Source organism: Clytia hemisphaerica, unplaced genomic scaffold (genome assembly GCF_902728285.1).
Source record: "Clytia hemisphaerica strain Z4C2 unplaced genomic scaffold, Clytia hemisphaerica genome assembly, whole genome shotgun sequence".
Classification (NCBI taxonomy): Eukaryota; Metazoa; Cnidaria; class Hydrozoa; order Leptothecata; family Clytiidae; genus Clytia; species Clytia hemisphaerica.
Window position 1 is genome coordinate 311,934 of NW_027104522.1, and position 16,428 is coordinate 328,361.

Consider the following 16,428-nt stretch of genomic DNA (forward strand, 5'->3'; position numbering starts at 1 on the left):
TGGATCTTTCGTTGAATGTTGTCATGCTTTTAAACAGTGGTGTTAACTCAGTTCTCTATTTCTTCAAAAACAAGTTTCAAACTTGTACAGGAGTGCGATCTATGTCACACGTACACGTTAAACGACGGACCCTATCGAAAACAGCAAGTAGTAGCCTGACTACAAAGGAACAATTGCAAGACTCTGGAGTATAAATTGCTTTCATGATCCAAGTTATTTAATCATTCGAATCATACGTAGTAAAAATATTTCTTAATCCTCTATTTGCCCCAAAGGGTTAGAATCGACTACAAAGAAAAGTTTTAAAAACGATTGAAGACCTAATTTTTAAAGGTTTCCTCTTTAAATAAGAGTCATATCGTCTGCTTGCTCGTCATTTTTAATTTACAAGTTTTTTTGCATTGGATTGACACGGATATGGACCAATATTGGTCAGAAATAGGAAAAGAAAAACATTTTTTGCTTATATCAGCATAATATAACAATAAGAAGACACTGTCCCGATAAGAAATATGTGTCCGATATGAAACGGGAACACTTATGTAAAAAGAAAACCTTTAAGAGTGTATGTGCAAATTCTTGCTCATTATTTCTGAAGTATTAAAATTCAATCATGATCGAACGCGGATATGACATTTGAATTCATAAAAGTATCTAAATATTGTTTAATGTAAAATATTGTAAAATGATGACGTCATCAATGTTTGTTAATTTTCATTTTCAGTATTGATTTTAACGGTAAATCCTCATGTAAAACACAAATCCGGCAAGTATATTAAGACTTTTTATCTTTTAGAATTTTCAAGAAGAATCTCTATTATTGGTTCCAACTTTTTCCGACAGGTGGAAATGTTGGGGTCATCGCATTAATTATCAATTTTTTAAAGTATACAGTTATCAAATTCGAAAGAGATTTGGGCAGGAGTTCAGCGATAATGACTGTGTACATATGTTTTAATAAAAAATTGTACATATTTTTTAATCATGATTGTTCTTCAAGTTTTGGACAATCTATTAACAACTATTGTCTCTGAAAAAAAAAATCTATTTATTTAACCAAAATATCATTGACGTTGGCGTGTTTATGTATTTGCACTTTTGAGGACGATATAGTAACTGAAGTGATTTGGAATAACTCACAGTTCTGACCTGCAAAATCGAGGACGGTAAAAGTGCTGATTTACCGCCGTCCTCATTTGATCAGGATACAGTCAAATTAGAACCTTACCGTCTCCGTCGCAGAAAAACACACATACATAAACTCGGTTTTTTTTTCTTCAGGGGAAGTTGTTAAATTTTTTTGTCTCTTCTCGGGGCGGAGGATTGGAGAGTTACAGAATAATTCAAATTTCGTGTATATTTTTGTTCTTAAGGACTAAACACTACACACTCCAGTTTAATTTTTTCTAAGGCTCGGCTGCTCTTATTTCTTTGCTTTTAATACATAAACAAATTTTCATCCTGCTTATCCGTTCTTATTTTAAGAATATTGAGACATTTTAAAACTTACACCCAATTTTACTAATTCGATTCTAAATTAATTGTAAATTCAGCAATTTAAGACCTTGATTATAACATTTGTTCGCCAACCATAAAATGCTGAGTTGGGTAGCGGCCTTAAGTATGCAACACAAGTTTCAGTTTATGTCTGCGAGCACAAAATCCACTGGCCCATCGTCAATAATTAATGCATTAGCTCTGCTGATGTCATGACGTATTTTAATGTTTTGGTCTAAAGTATTACTTTTTCTAGCTTTATACAAGGTTGTGCGTTTCCCAAACGAATGAAATTTGACAATCATGGATACACCTTTCCCGAAATGTTTCTATTTTTTAAATATTTTCAAATCACATCAAAATTTCTATGTTTATAATTGTATTGTAGAGACGAATCAATCCTGAAAATTTGAGCTCAAAAGCTCTTTTCTATCAATGTATATGGCTATGTTTATTCATGGTTGAATGTCTCATAAAAATCAAAACATACAGCCCGGCCTCGTTTTCATTTAATTCTATTATTTAAAATAAAAGTTGAATTCAAAATAACTCAAAAACCGGAAGAGCTTTTTAGATAATTCTTTTTTTTATTTGTTTTGTATTTAATTTTTTTACAGATTTTTATTTTACCAAATTGAAACACTCAAACGTTGTACCAAAAAAGTCTCGGGAAAGGTGTATTGCTTTTCTCGACCAACACGATGAGGGGGCCCTCCCCCGATTAGCCCTATCAATATCAGCAGCAGAAATGTCTAAGTTCAAGTGATTGCAAAGATCCACAACCTTTTTAACACATTTATCAGGGGAATCATCGTCAGCCAACTTTTCCATGCCATTGATTCTTAAGCAATTATCTCCTTGAATATTGCTCATGATGGTCATTTTGTTTGGTCATCTACAGACCTCGAAAGTACAGCATTCTTATCACATGAAATATCGACTTTGTTTTTGAGTTCAGAAACTGACTTTTCTAGGAATTCAATCTTATCTTCATGATGAATGCTATCTTCGTCTTCGTCAAGACGATTGTACAATTTTGTAAAGAGATTTTTAATGTCAGCAATAATATCTTCTTCTTAGCAAATTTCTTCCCAAACTCAAGTAGTTTCTGCTATAAAATGTCTTCTTGCTTGGCAGCATCAGAAGAATTTCGTAGAACTCTACGTTGACTCATGATATTCCTCAAAAAATAGCAAGTAAAACAAACAACCAAATAATCAGCAAAAAAAACAATATTTCAATCAAAGATAAGCAAAAAAAACAAGCCAAAAATTTCGAACGCCCCTCAAATCAAACACGCTTCATTGGCATGACCGTCCAGTTTCGCTGGTCAGGGTCGGATGAAAATAGCTTACACTCTATCGTAGAGATTTGGGAAAATGTCTCTAGAGTTTTAGCGGGAATTTGTTTGTTTATTTTGATTTAAATATAACGGCCTAAAATGCCACTTGTTGAAAATAAATCTTCCTTGTAAATTCATTACTAGCTCCCTAAAAAACTGCGTGCACCGCTAAGCGTTGATAGGTGTGTATTTGTACCACCCTGAATCCCGTACACGCTCACGGCAAACGTCAAGTGTGAACGGACTCTACGATGCCGGCTAAAACTAGTGTTTAAAAATTTGACTGTTATTTTACAAATTTCGTTATGTTTTCTAAAATTTAACCTCTAAAATTTATATCTCACTTCCATTTTTGAAGCCTTTGGATGTTCTTAACTTTTTCAGATTTAAGCCTAAAAATGTTCTTAACATGCTCTTATTTTCGCCATTTTGTGGGTATTTTTGTGCGTTTTTCTAAAAAATCGGGTGTTTTAGAGTCCCCAAAGTCTTAAAACGTTCTTACCTTCTGAGCCTGGAGTTCCTTATCTTTACAGAGAATTTCAGCCTCGAAGTTCCTTATCGAGTTCCTTTACATGGCTGCTAAGTTTGGATTCGCAAAAATACTGTTCCTTAAAAATTGTTTTCTTATTCTCAGCCTGAGCAGTTCCTTAACAATTCCTTATTTTTTGGACCATTTTCAGCCTTGAGTTCCTTATAAACGTGTTCCTTAAATAAAAAACAACGTGTCAGAAACCCAGGACATCTAATATCCTGCGGCTCGTAAATAATATTATAAATTAACATATTAAACATTAAAATATTGCAAGGTTTGCAAGGACAATAATTTTGCTTTAAATTTTGGTTTTAAGCACTTACTGAGTCTGATGTTTTAAAATCTCCTTTGGCAGTCTTTCCAAGCCTGTCTGTCCGAGAATTGAAGGATTCAAGCAACGCATTTTTTGGTAGAGGAATTGTTTGAGCGCTCTTCTGAGTTTTGGAGTATGTGAGCATGTGGGAATCCCATCCTCATCGTTCCAGTATCACGCTGGATGTTCAAAATGGTTCCAGCCTAATTTATTTCCAATTGTTGCGCTCCATCAATTCCCCTAGCGGTTGAGATTTTGAGATGATTTATTGTTGGGCTAACATCCGTTCTATCAAAACTTCCTTTTTTGCTCTTTTTACTATGTCTATTACCCTCTAGCAAGGCCTCCGTAGCACGTATCTCCTCTATATGTTTTGATATCGGGGATGCGTATTGTCTACAATCTTTCTGCCCCACTTACCCCCGTCTTTTTTTTTCCTATTTTGATTATGCGTCGTAGTAATACAACAACTTCTCTTTTTTTTTTCAATGATTGAATGTGACGAAATTATGTAAATTCATGCAACTTTTGGTTACCCCAAATTTGTGGTAACTCACGGACGAGAATTTAATACACGATATGCATCCCCTATAACAAAATCAATTCTGGGGATATACGCAGCCTAGAGCAAGGGGCCCCGCAATATTTATTGATTTCAATATTCTTTCTGATTTTTTTTCACAGGTTGGATATAGCATCAGATTCGAAGATTGCAGTTCAGAGAAAACGATTGTTAAATACATGACTGATGGAATGTTGTTGAGAGAGTTCCTGGGTGAACCTGACCTCGAAAGCTACAGGTTTGATCTTGTTTTATAGACACAATTGTGATGTTCATGACGTGAATGTTTTATTCCTTAAAAGACCGGATGTTTGCAACTGCAATCACCGCCATAATATTTGGCACAGAAGGGAAATTCCCTCAAAACTTTAAAACCGCAAGTGAATTCTAAGTGCTTTAAAGTACGGCTAGAAAGTCAATTTTGAACTCCGAGTTTTAAATTAGACTTAACCTTTAGCCGCCGAAGACGTACCACGTAGCAGCATCAGAAGAATTTCGTAGAACTCTATCTACCTTGACTCATGATATTCCTCAAAAAATAGCAAGTAAAACAAACAACCAAATAATCAGCAAAAAAACAATATTTCAATCAAAGATAAGCAAAAAAAAACAAGCAAAAAATTTCGAACGCCCCTCAAATCAAACACGCTACATTGGCATGACCGTCCAGTTTCGTTGGTCAGGGTCAGATGAAAATAGTTTACACTCTATCGTAGAGATTTGGGAAAATGTCTCTAGAGTTTTAGCGGGAATTTGTTTGTTTAGTTTGATTTAAATATAACGGCCTAAAATGCCACTTGTTGAAAATAAATCTTCCTTGTAAATTTATTACTAGCTCCCTAAAAAACTGCGTGCGCCGCTAAGCGTTGATAGGTGTGTATTTGTACCACCCTGAATCCCATACACGCTCACGGCAAACGTCAAGTGTGAGCGGACTCTGCGATGCCGGCTAAAACTAGTGTTTAAAAATTTGACTGTTATTTTATAAATTTCGTTATGTTTTCTAAAATTTCACCTCTAAAATTTATATCTCACTTCCATTTTTGAAGCCTTTGGATGTTCTTAACTTTTTCAGATTTAAGCCTGAAAATGTTCTTAACATGCTCTTATTTTCGCCATTTTGTTGGTATTTTTGTGCGTTTTTCTAAGAAATCGGGTGTTTTAGAGTCACCAAAGCCTTGTTCTTAACATTTTGGCCATGGAAGCCTTATTATGTTCTTATATAGTTTGTTCTTATCAAATAAGTTGAAAATGATTGTCAACAACAACAAAGTGCTAACAAAAATTCAAAACTTCACTAGTTTGTTCCTATAAAAAAAATTGTACGTCTGTACGTAACATCAAAGATACATTAATGAGAAACAGTATTTCTTTATCAGGTTTCATGCTCTTCACAATTATTCAAAACTTCAAAACTTCAAAGATATACATTTTTTTATTTATTCTTTATTTATCGTTAGTACGAAACAAAGCAGTATACAAAAAGACTAATTAAAACCAACATGACAATCTAATATTTACTGCGGAATAGTAAATAATATTATCAAAATTAAAATATTAAAATCATTAAAATATTGAACACAGTTTGCAAGAACAATATATTTCTGCTTTCAAAATTTTGGTTTTAAAGCACTCTACTGAGTCTGATGTTTTAAAATCTCATTTGGCAGTCTATTCCAAGCCTGTCCTGCCCGATAATTGAAGGAGTTCAAGCAAACGGCATTTTTTGGTAGTGGAAGTTTGATTTGAGCGCCTCTTCTGAGTTTTGGAGTATGTGAGCATGTGGGGAATCCACATCCTCATCATCGTTTCCAGTATCACGCTGGATGATTTCAAAATGGTTCAAGTCCAATTTATTTCCAATATTGTTGACGCTCTCATAAACTTCCACTAGCAGGAGTTTGAGATTTTGAGTATGAATTTATTGTTATGGGATAACATCAGTTTCTATACAAAACTTCCATTCTTTTTGCTCTTTTTACTATGTCTGAATTATCCATCTAGCAAGGGGCCTAAGTAGCACGTATCTCCTCTAATATGTTTTGATATAGGGGATGCGTATTGTCTACAATATTTCTGTCCCCACTTACCCCCGTCTTTTTTTTTCCTATTTTGATTATGCGTCGTAGTAATACAACAACTTCTCTTTTTTTTTTCAATGATTGAATGTGACGAAATTATGTAAATTCATGCAACTTTTGGTTACCCCAAATTTGTGGTAACTCACGGACGAGAATTTAATACACGATATGCATCCCCTATAACAAAATCAATTCTGGGGATACACGCAGCCTAGCAATATTTATTGATTTCAATATTCTTTCTGATTTTTTTTCACAGGTTGGATATAGCATAAGATTCGAAGATTGTAGTTCAGAGAAAACGATAGTTAAATACATGACTGATGGAATGTTGTTGAGAGAGTTCCTGGGTGAACCTGACCTCGAAAGCTACAGGTTTGATCTTGTTTTATAGACACAATTGTGATGTTCATGACGTGAATGTTTTATTCCTTAAAAGACCGGATGTTTGCAACTGCAATCACCGCCCTAAATATTTGGCACAGAAGGGGAATTCCCTCAAAACTATAAAACCGCAAGTGAATTCTAAGTGCTTTAAAGTACGGTTAGAAAGTAAATTCTGAACTCCGAGTTTTAAAATTAGACTTAAGACTTAGCACCTTAGGGTTTCATGAATCTAAAAGCTCAAAAACGTTCCAATATGGCTGAGAACATAGCCTTGAAGCCACTTAAGCCCTCCCAAATTGAAAAATCCAAGTGAACAAAATATTCTTTTGAGTTTTTAATTAGAATTCGTGTGGCCCAAGTTTAACTGTTGATTTGACTTTTACAACATGTGATATCCCTTTAAAAGATATATAGAGACTTAATGAACAAAAGATTTAAAATGGTTCTGTCAAAACCTCTTCAAACGTCACGTGATTTATTTTAGCCATTTGATTCGTCAAAAATTGTGACGTGACGTTCGAAAATCTATCCATATCTATCCGTTATCCATATAAACAGCCCCTGAATAATGCGACGCCGGCACTGGCCTGTAGTATCCTTCAAATTTACTTAATAGATCTTATCGGAGTTTTTGATTTTTCTAAAAAAGCGATGCATTGTGGGATTGCTTCGGGAGTATTACAATAGAATTCCCTCGAGGAATTATTATTCTATTGTAATACTCCCGAAACAATCCCGCAATGCATCGCTTTTTTAGAAAAATCAAAAAATCCGATAAGATCAATTGTTTTTATTTCATTTTATCATCGCCTCCAAACAGCGTGATGATCATTGACGAAGCACATGAACGTACCCTTCACACCGATATTCTGTTCGGGCTGATCAAAGACATCGCCCGATTCCGATCCGACATAAAACTCCTTATTTCAAGTGCCACGTTAGATGCAGAAAAATTCTCAAGTTTTTTCGATGATGCGCCAATCTTTCGTATCCCCGGTCGACGTTTTCCAGTAGATATTTTCTATACTAAAGCACCGGAAGCCGATTATTTAGACGCATGCGTAGTAACTGTTCTTCAAATTCATTTGACACAACCACTCGGTGACGTCTTAGTCTTTTTGAGCGGTCAGGAGGAAATCGAAACTTGTAATGAACTCTTACAAGAACGAGTTCGTAAACTGGGAACCAAAATTAAAGAGTTGCTCATACTCCCAATCTATGCAAACTTGCCTTCAGATATGCAAGCTAAGATCTTCGAACCCACTCCTCCTGGTGCACGTAAAGTTGTCATAGCAACCAATATCGCAGAAACATCACTCACCATCGACGGTATTGTTTACGTCATCGACCCTGGGTTTTGTAAACAAAAAAGTTACAACCCTCGTACCGGAATGGAATCTCTGGTGGTTACCCCCGTCTCGAAAGCTTCAGCCAATCAGCGTGCTGGGCGGGCAGGGCGTGTGGCAGCTGGTAAATGTTTCCGCCTCTTTACTGCTTGGGCGTATAACAACGAATTGGAAGAAAACACCATTCCAGAAATTCAGCGTACGAATCTTGGAAACGTTGTTCTGTTGTTAAAAAGTCTGGGTATCAATGATCTCATTAATTTCGATTTCATGGATCCGCCACCCGCGGAAACGCTCATTTTAGCTTTGGAGCAGTTGTATGCTTTAGGTGCTCTAAACCACAAAGGTGAATTGACCAAATTGGGCCGCAAAATGGCGGAACTTCCAGTTGACCCAATGATGAGTAAAATGATTCTAGCTTCGGAGAAATATAAATGTGTCGAACAAATTTTATCGATATCTGCCATGTTATCAGTTAATGCGTCAATATTTTACAGACCGAAAGATAAAATTGTTCACGCGGATAACGCCCGAAAGAACTTCTTCCGCCCGGGCGGTGACCATTTGACTTTATTAAATGTTTATGAGCAATGGGTAGAGAGTGGGTTCAGCACTCAATGGTGTTACGAAAATTTCATTCAATTCCGTTCGATGCGAAGGGCGCGTGACGTCAGAGACCAACTGGTAGGTTTGATGGAGCGAGTGGAAATCGAACTTACAAGTTCGCCGCACGATGCCGTAGCGCCACGTAAAGCTATCACGGCCGGTTTCTTTTACCACACGGCGAAATTTGGACAAGGTGGTCAATATCGGACAATTAAACATCAACAAAGTGTGATGATGCATCCTAATAGTTCATTATTTGAAGAGCAACCAAGATGGGTTTTATATCATGAACTCGTCTTTACAAGTAAAGAATTCATGCGCTCCCTCATTGAGATTGACAATTCATGGTTACTTGAAGTAGCACCGCATTATTACAAAGCTAAAGAACTTGAAGATACTCAGAATCGCAAGATGCCAAAGAAACAAGGTGTTTCGAAATCTGAAGCAAGAGCTTTTTGATTGGAAGGCAGATTTCAGTGACTGCTAGAAAATGCCTTGCTGTGACTTTTGAACTAAATGGATTTTTATATGATTATACCCACTTGATACCTATTTTATCGAATATTTTCCCTTTTAGCCAAAATGGTGACAAGAGTTTTTTATGAATGGTGTGATTCTTTGACGTGGTGCAATAGCGAGTTTATTTATCTGTGACGGAGTCGGTTAGCTTTTGATTGACTAGATCCTGATAGACTGAGGAAGACGGTAAATATGCACTCTTGCCGTCCTCGGTTTTGAAAGTCGGAACTGAGGGTTGTTCTTAATCAATGGTCCTCAAAACGGTAGATACATAAAATCGCTAGGTATTTCTGGAAATACACGGGTATTCTTGGATCGTTCTGAACAAATTGAAAACGCTCGTATTATTCATCTGGTGGAACAAAAAAAAATTTCCATCACAAAAGTTTTCTGATGCTTTGCTTTGGATAGTTTGCCTTTAAATTTTGTCCATCTTTTCATTTAACCATTATTCTTTTATGACGGAACGAAATATCAATTCAATTCTTTTTCTTTCAAAGAAAGTTAAAAAAAACCAACAACAAAACAAAATAAAAAATATGTCATCATGGTTACCTATACCGTTCCGCGTTGTCATACTGGGCGGAGGATTATCTGGTCTGGCGGCCGCCCACACTGTTCTCAAACATGCTCAAGTACCGACGCAAGTGACCGTTATTGAGTCACAAAATCGGTTTGGAGGCTGGTTAGAAAGCACGAGATTCAATGATGGTACAGTATTTGAACATGGGCCAAGAAGTGGACGTTCTTATGGGAATGTGGCTTTGGATGCTCTGTCTCTGGTGAGTTTTACCACAATTTTCGGATCCTGTTAGCCTAATATTGTTATGGGGTTTCAATTATCAACAAAAATACAAAATTCAATATACAAACAAGTATACTAAATAGGTTTTAATATAGACGATGCTATCGTTCGTTTAGAGGGTCAGTAAACGCGAGAAAGTATATGCGCAGAGTCAGGGCGTCAGGGCGGCTTACGGGGAAAATAGTGGCGGTAGAGTTTTGGAACACTGTAAACACCTCCGCCCTGAACTAAACTCGTTTTCAAATTTATCCCGCTTCCTAAATTATTCCCTTTTTCAATGATAGACGATAGGATCGTCTGATCGTCTAGTTTTAATATAGATAAATAAATAAATAAATATTTCATTCAAATGTCTAAATCATTAGAGATAAGGCAAAGCCAACTGTGTCATCATCAACAGTTTTAATATCACCTCGGACACCTATCGTTTGGCAAGTTAAAACATGCTGAGGGGTTTGTATTTCGCAACACATACAGTTGGGATTATTGCTCAGACCTATCCGATGCATAAAACTACCATATCAAAATTCAATAAATTGTATCGAAGGAGTCATTATTATGAAGTTTCCATATCTTGAACATTGTATAGGGAAAGTTCATTTTCGTGTAGCGTTTTGTTGTGTTTACTTTCATTTTGTTCTCGTTTTGTTTTTTTATACAATTTATTTTAAGTCTTTTCCATATTTTCAGCTCTCGGATATCGGCATTGACGACAAATTTATCGGTGTACCGAAAAGTAACGACGCCGCTTCACGAAGATACATCTATTACAATGGACAAATCTTAGAATTACCCAGAGGACTGGCACTAGCTAAAAAGTGGGGTCCACTCCCTAAGTCTTTACTCGGTTTGATGATACGTGAACCTTTTGTGAAGAAATCTGATTTGGATGATATGTCGGTCCATGAATTCTTTAGAAGAAGATTCAACTGCGAAGAGGTTTGTAGTTCCAAAAGGATAAATATTTCATTGGGGCCCCATTTCATATTTTTGAAAATTTACTTTATCCCCCCCCCTGATAGAAAAAGTATCAGGTATAAAAAATTTCACTAGAGTCCAGAGGTACCTGGGCAGAAAAGGGGCACTTGGGGCACAGCGGTACTTAGTTGTACCAGTGGTACTTAGTTGTTGTACCAGTGGTACTTATAGTTGTACCACTGTTGGGGGGGGGGTAAGTGTAACTTTTAATGTTCATTTTTCAATCTAAGTGGTATAAACACTCCTGTTATTCCCCAGCCCTCTTAGAACTCAAAAGAAATAATATGATACTTTGTATTCCTTACAGATCGCCGACTATCTTGCCGACCCATTATGTCACGGTATTTTCGGATGGAACTCTAAACAGTTGAGTTTGCGATCATGCTTTCCAATGCTGTTTGATTACGAGAAAAATTATGGATCGGTCGTTAAAGGTGCTCTTTTGTCCAAGGGTAAGTTTTCATTTATTTGTAATATTCATGACGTAATGTTTTCTACGGAAAAACCTCGGGTTTTAGCCAGTAGTGGCAAATTTAAACTTGACAAAAGTTGTATAAAATTTGCCATTACTGGCTAAAACCGGGGTCTTTCCGTAGAAAATATTACGTCATGAATATCATGAATTTGAAGCATCAAGTGTGGTAGAAAATATGTACGGTTAGGTCAAGGATTTAATAAAGCAATGTATCAAGGACTCATAAAAGGGCGGAGAGCGATTGTTGTATTTCCATTGTTTTAGAAAACAATTGATGTTTTAGCTATGTCCGCATAGGACGACTGTCATGGCAATAACCTAGGTTGTACGCATGTCTGGATAAGTTTTTGATTTAACAAAACATCCGAACGATACTTGCAGTGTAATAAAAATCTTAATGATACTATTTGACACAAACTCCAAAAAATTATCTAAACAACCTTTTTTTTTTTGCTTCTCAATTTTGAATTTTAATTCTTCGTTAAAGTCAAACTTATTTTTTTTCTCATTTGACAGGTAACAAGCCACCAATTAGTTCATTGTCAAATAAAGCCAAAGAACAACAATGGATGGCATGGTCGGTCAAAGGAGGCATGCAAACGTTGCCAGAATTATGGTCACAACATTTGATTGAGAAAGGCCTGCAATGTCATCTTAATACAGAGTGCAAGAAACTAAAGATTGAATTCACTACGGATAGTCGTAAAATTCATATCGAGACAAACAATGGAACATTCGAGGCTGATCACGTGATCTCTACGCTTTCGGCTCCCGTACTTTTAGACATGATCGAAGATCAAACATTACGTCACCTGCTACAAGATATTCGGTATACTAAATATGGCGGTCATGACTTTACAATATAGCGGAGAAAAAATTCCGCATAGTGGGTTTGGATATTTAGTGCCGTCTAAAGAAAAACTGGATATTTTAGGAGTGACTTTCGATTCGCATATCTTTCCAGAGCATGCGTTAGAAAATAGTTCAACTGTGACGGTCATGGCTGGTGGGCCTCGTTTCCATGAACTTTTTGGTGAAAAGGCAGACGAAAATACGGCGACGGAAATAGCCGTTCGTTCTGTTCGCGATACGTTGAATTTCAAAAGTGAGCCAATCAAAAATGTGACAAAAATGCATCGTAACTGTATACCGCAATACCATGTCGGTCATTACAAAACAGCTGAAAATATCCGGAACTATTTATTGGAACAAAACTTACCGCTAAGCATCATGGGTAACATGTGGGGAGGTCCGGGCGTGAATGACGTCATCGTGAATGCAAGAAATAACACGATGACGTGGTTGACCAATAATCATCTTTGCTGAAAATTTATTTGTAGGGATTTGATTTTAATTTACGCTGAATCTTTTGCCTTTTTTGTGTCTACATATGTTCGAATATTTTAAAGGTTTTCTTTTTACATAAGTGGTTCCGTTTTATATCAGACACATATTTCATATCAGGACAGTGTCTTGCTAATTGTTATATTATGCTGATATAAGCAAAAAAATGTTTTTCTTTTCCTCTTGCTGACCAATCTTGCTCCACGTCCGTGTCTCAATCCAATGTTAAAAAGCTTGTAAATTAAAATTGATGAGTAAGCAAATGACACCACTCTTATTTAAAAACAAAACCTTTAAGTATGCTAAAATCCACGACGACGGACGAAAAATGTAACAGCTAGCGAGTTACAACCAATCAGATTTCGTATTTGACTAGCCTATGTCAATTTTCGTCCGTCGTCGTGATCATTCTAGTATACTTAACCTCAGCAATGTCGAACGAATGTAGAATTCATAATTTTGCGATGAAGAAAGGGTTTCCTTAAGCTTTCGTTCGCGTCATGGCACTTTTCTACAGGCTAACCACAAAGACTTACCCCGATTTCATTTGAAATTTCAAGATGAAAAAAATATTGTCTTTGAAGTCTTACTTCAGGTAGTTTCAATGATTTTTTTCAAATCTCATAGTTTTGTATTTATTTTTTAAGGTTTTTAATTTTTTTTGATCGGAGAAAATGTCTTTATTTTGTCAAAAATTTTGCCCAATACTCTTCATGGTCTTAATTTACCTGTTTTCTTTTGATTAACTTGATTGTCTATTTAAGGTCCCGAAAATATTTTTTGGACAACCTTCAAATATTATCAAATAAAATAGAAATATAGAAATAGGAATTATACCCATTGATTCATCCAGTCGTACTGATATATCCATATCCGCCGGTATATTTTTCTTAATAGCAGGTGATATTATCAAAATGTACTTGTATTTGGTGTAGCATACAGTTGACTCTCTAATTAGACCTTCAAGCGACAAAAAACTTTCCTCAAATTAGACAAAGATTCGAATTACAGAGACTATTTTATACTACTTTCTAGCATGCTCTTGAAATATTCTTTCATATTCAAGACTTCGCGAGCAAAAAAAAACATCTATCTCATCAAAATATTGAGTAATTTGGCTAAGAACATTGATGTATGCTTATTAATAGTGATTCTTATAGATAAAGCCCAAATTTGCCCAAAAACATATTTTTTCGAAAATCGGGCTCCGTTATTTTTGAGTAATTTGACTAAGAACATTGATGTTTGCTTATTAATAGTGATTCTTATAGATAAACATGCGTTTTTTGAGCCAACAAAATTTTTTGTAAAAATCTGCTTGAGCCATCTTTTATCTATGATGGTACCCTACTTTCATGCAAAAAATCAGAAAAAATTAATGATCCAATTTTTCACAAAGTTAAAAAAACTCGTTTTTTAGCCGTTTTTTGGCTGAAATTTGCCCAAAAAAATTTTTTTTTTTCGAAAATTGGGCTCCGTCACATTTTGGCCACTACCATTTTGCACCTTTGTACCAAAATTCAAAAGATTCCTATGATTCAATCCTGAGAAAAGTTGGTAACAGACGAACGGACGGACGAACACAGGTTAATTTATAGAACCTCCACCCCACCGGTAGGTCCAAAAATTCCCGTACGGAAACCTCTACGATGAAATGCGGTCGGTTTTACAAAATCTCAAATCAAATAATAACAACAAACTCTCTTCTACGGCAAAGAGTGAATTTTGAAATTTGCATTATCAGACGATGAAGTACACGTTTTTTTTATAAGAGCATAAGCAGGCTTCGATGGCCAAAATGTTAAGAACAAGTTAAGAATTTTTTAAGGCTTCGCAGACTCTAAAACACCCAATTTCTTAGGAAAATGAACAAAAATACTCAAAAAATTGGCGAAAATAAAAAACATGTTAAGAACATTTTTAGGCTTAAAACTCAAAAAGTTAAGAACATCTAATGACTTCAAAAATTTTGTATGTTCTTATAAAAAAACGTGTCTTTTGTCGATCAAAATTTTCCCAGTAAATCCCTCAAAACAAAAACCGTAAATGATCACCTATCAAAATTCATTAAGCGGTTAGTCCATCTCGAATACTTTTTTATAAGAACTAGCCGTACTGACGTCGTCCGACACGACTCTGCATTTATTTTATTAAACATGAACCATTATTCTAGAGTCTATTTGACAAGAAAATTCGTGAGAAATGATAAAATTCAGGTACCGTAATTGTTGTTACGCATTACTAAAAAGCTCGCATCGCGTAAATGGAAAACGAATATCGTGCCTGCAGTGTTTACAAAAAAAGAAACTAAAGAAGGTATTTGTTTATGAGAGAAAGAATGCGAACGTCGGAAAAGTACTATCATTTTGGAATCAAAGAAAGCTGTGCGTGTGTGTATAGAGAGCATGAATGTACATGCAAAAGATTTTTGATTGCATTTATTATGACTCTCAACTCTCAACTCTCAAATATGTAAAACAGTGTTTGTAATATAGTTAGCCTAGTTAACTAAGCCCGTACACGTTTTTTTTTTATAAGAACGTCAAAAACCAAAAATTCGGATAGTGCTAAAAATGTTCGTTAAATTCTTATTTTTCAAAGACATTTTTTGAGCATTTTGATGTAAATTTCTTAGAAAATGCATGCTTTTAAGTCTCCAAAATGGCCTAACTTTTGATCTAGAAAGTTGGGACTTCTTTTTGAGAATGTTATCTTAAATTTTTGGGCCTCGAAAGCCTTTATCGTTCTTATATAGTTTTGTTTTTTATAAAAAAAAAAACGTGTCTAAGAGGTTCACGAAGGCTTTTTTCGACCTCAGCCGCGCGACTATATAGCGTTTTCGGCGCTTATTAAAGATTTTTTCATATTTACGGATTTTAAGTTTGTCTTGTAGTTATTCAATTACAACTTACCATCAGATTTATCCAGGTGACTGAATCAAACTAGCTTAGATTTCTAGGCTTTAAACAGTATCAAGTATATGAATTTTATCAGAGATGACCTATAATATTCATGACCCAGTTTTTGAAAACATCAGGATTAGACTGGCACGCCAGTCGGGCTGGAACGGTATCACACGGGAAAAGTGAGAGTAGGAGTTAGTAAGCGTAAAAGAAATTTTGTCGGCAGCAAGGGGTAAGTAGAACCCCTAGCCCACCTCTCTGGCCCGGGCTATATGGCCTACTCAATGGCCTACCTTTGGTCCACCTTCAAAGTCTTCAAAAGAAAATTTATTTTTCATAAACTGGAACCCATACAGTTTGATCCAAGTTGGTCAGAACACCTTTTAATAGCACTTTCGATTTGAATCTGAATATGACGCTGCGAATCTGAATATGACGCTACCAATCTAACGCTAAGCTCATTTTGGTCGATCATTGATCTGAATTTCGACCTCGTGTAGGCGCTTTATGATTGGTTAAGATAGATTCAGATTAGCCAATGAAATTCATATATCACATGCAAGCGCGAGAAATTAAAAGGTATAAAATACTGACGGGATACTGACTCAAGACTTTATGATAGTTATTATAAAATTTGACCTTCCATAAAGTTTTAAGAGCTTTTGAAGCATTTTTATTACAAAATAAATTGATTAAAGCTATTAGCAAATTGAAAAAAAGAAGTTTACCAGCTTTTGA

At 35.6% G+C, this 16,428-nt stretch overlaps 2 protein-coding genes across 2 annotated transcripts; both read left to right on the plus strand.

Annotated features, from left to right (window-relative positions):
* Positions 1–6,590: 6,590 nt before the first annotated feature.
* Positions 6,591–9,272, plus strand: LOC136821953 (pre-mRNA-splicing factor ATP-dependent RNA helicase DHX16-like). Its single transcript, XM_067078174.1, has 2 exons — positions 6,591–6,702; positions 7,535–9,272. The coding sequence occupies exons 1-2, from the start codon at positions 6,644–6,646 to the stop codon at positions 9,123–9,125; spliced, it is 1,650 nt and encodes a 549-aa protein (XP_066934275.1). The 5' UTR covers positions 6,591–6,643; the 3' UTR covers positions 9,126–9,272.
* Positions 9,273–9,688: 416 nt separating this feature from the next.
* On the plus strand, positions 9,689–13,023 carry LOC136821957 (protoporphyrinogen oxidase-like). The gene is given in 5 exon segments (XM_067078177.1): positions 9,689–9,967; positions 10,681–10,929; positions 11,276–11,420; positions 11,960–12,231; positions 12,233–13,023. Coding segments are annotated over 5 exon segments (1,446 nt in total). The 5' UTR covers positions 9,689–9,724; the 3' UTR covers positions 12,770–13,023.
* Positions 13,024–16,428: the final 3,405 nt, after the last annotated feature.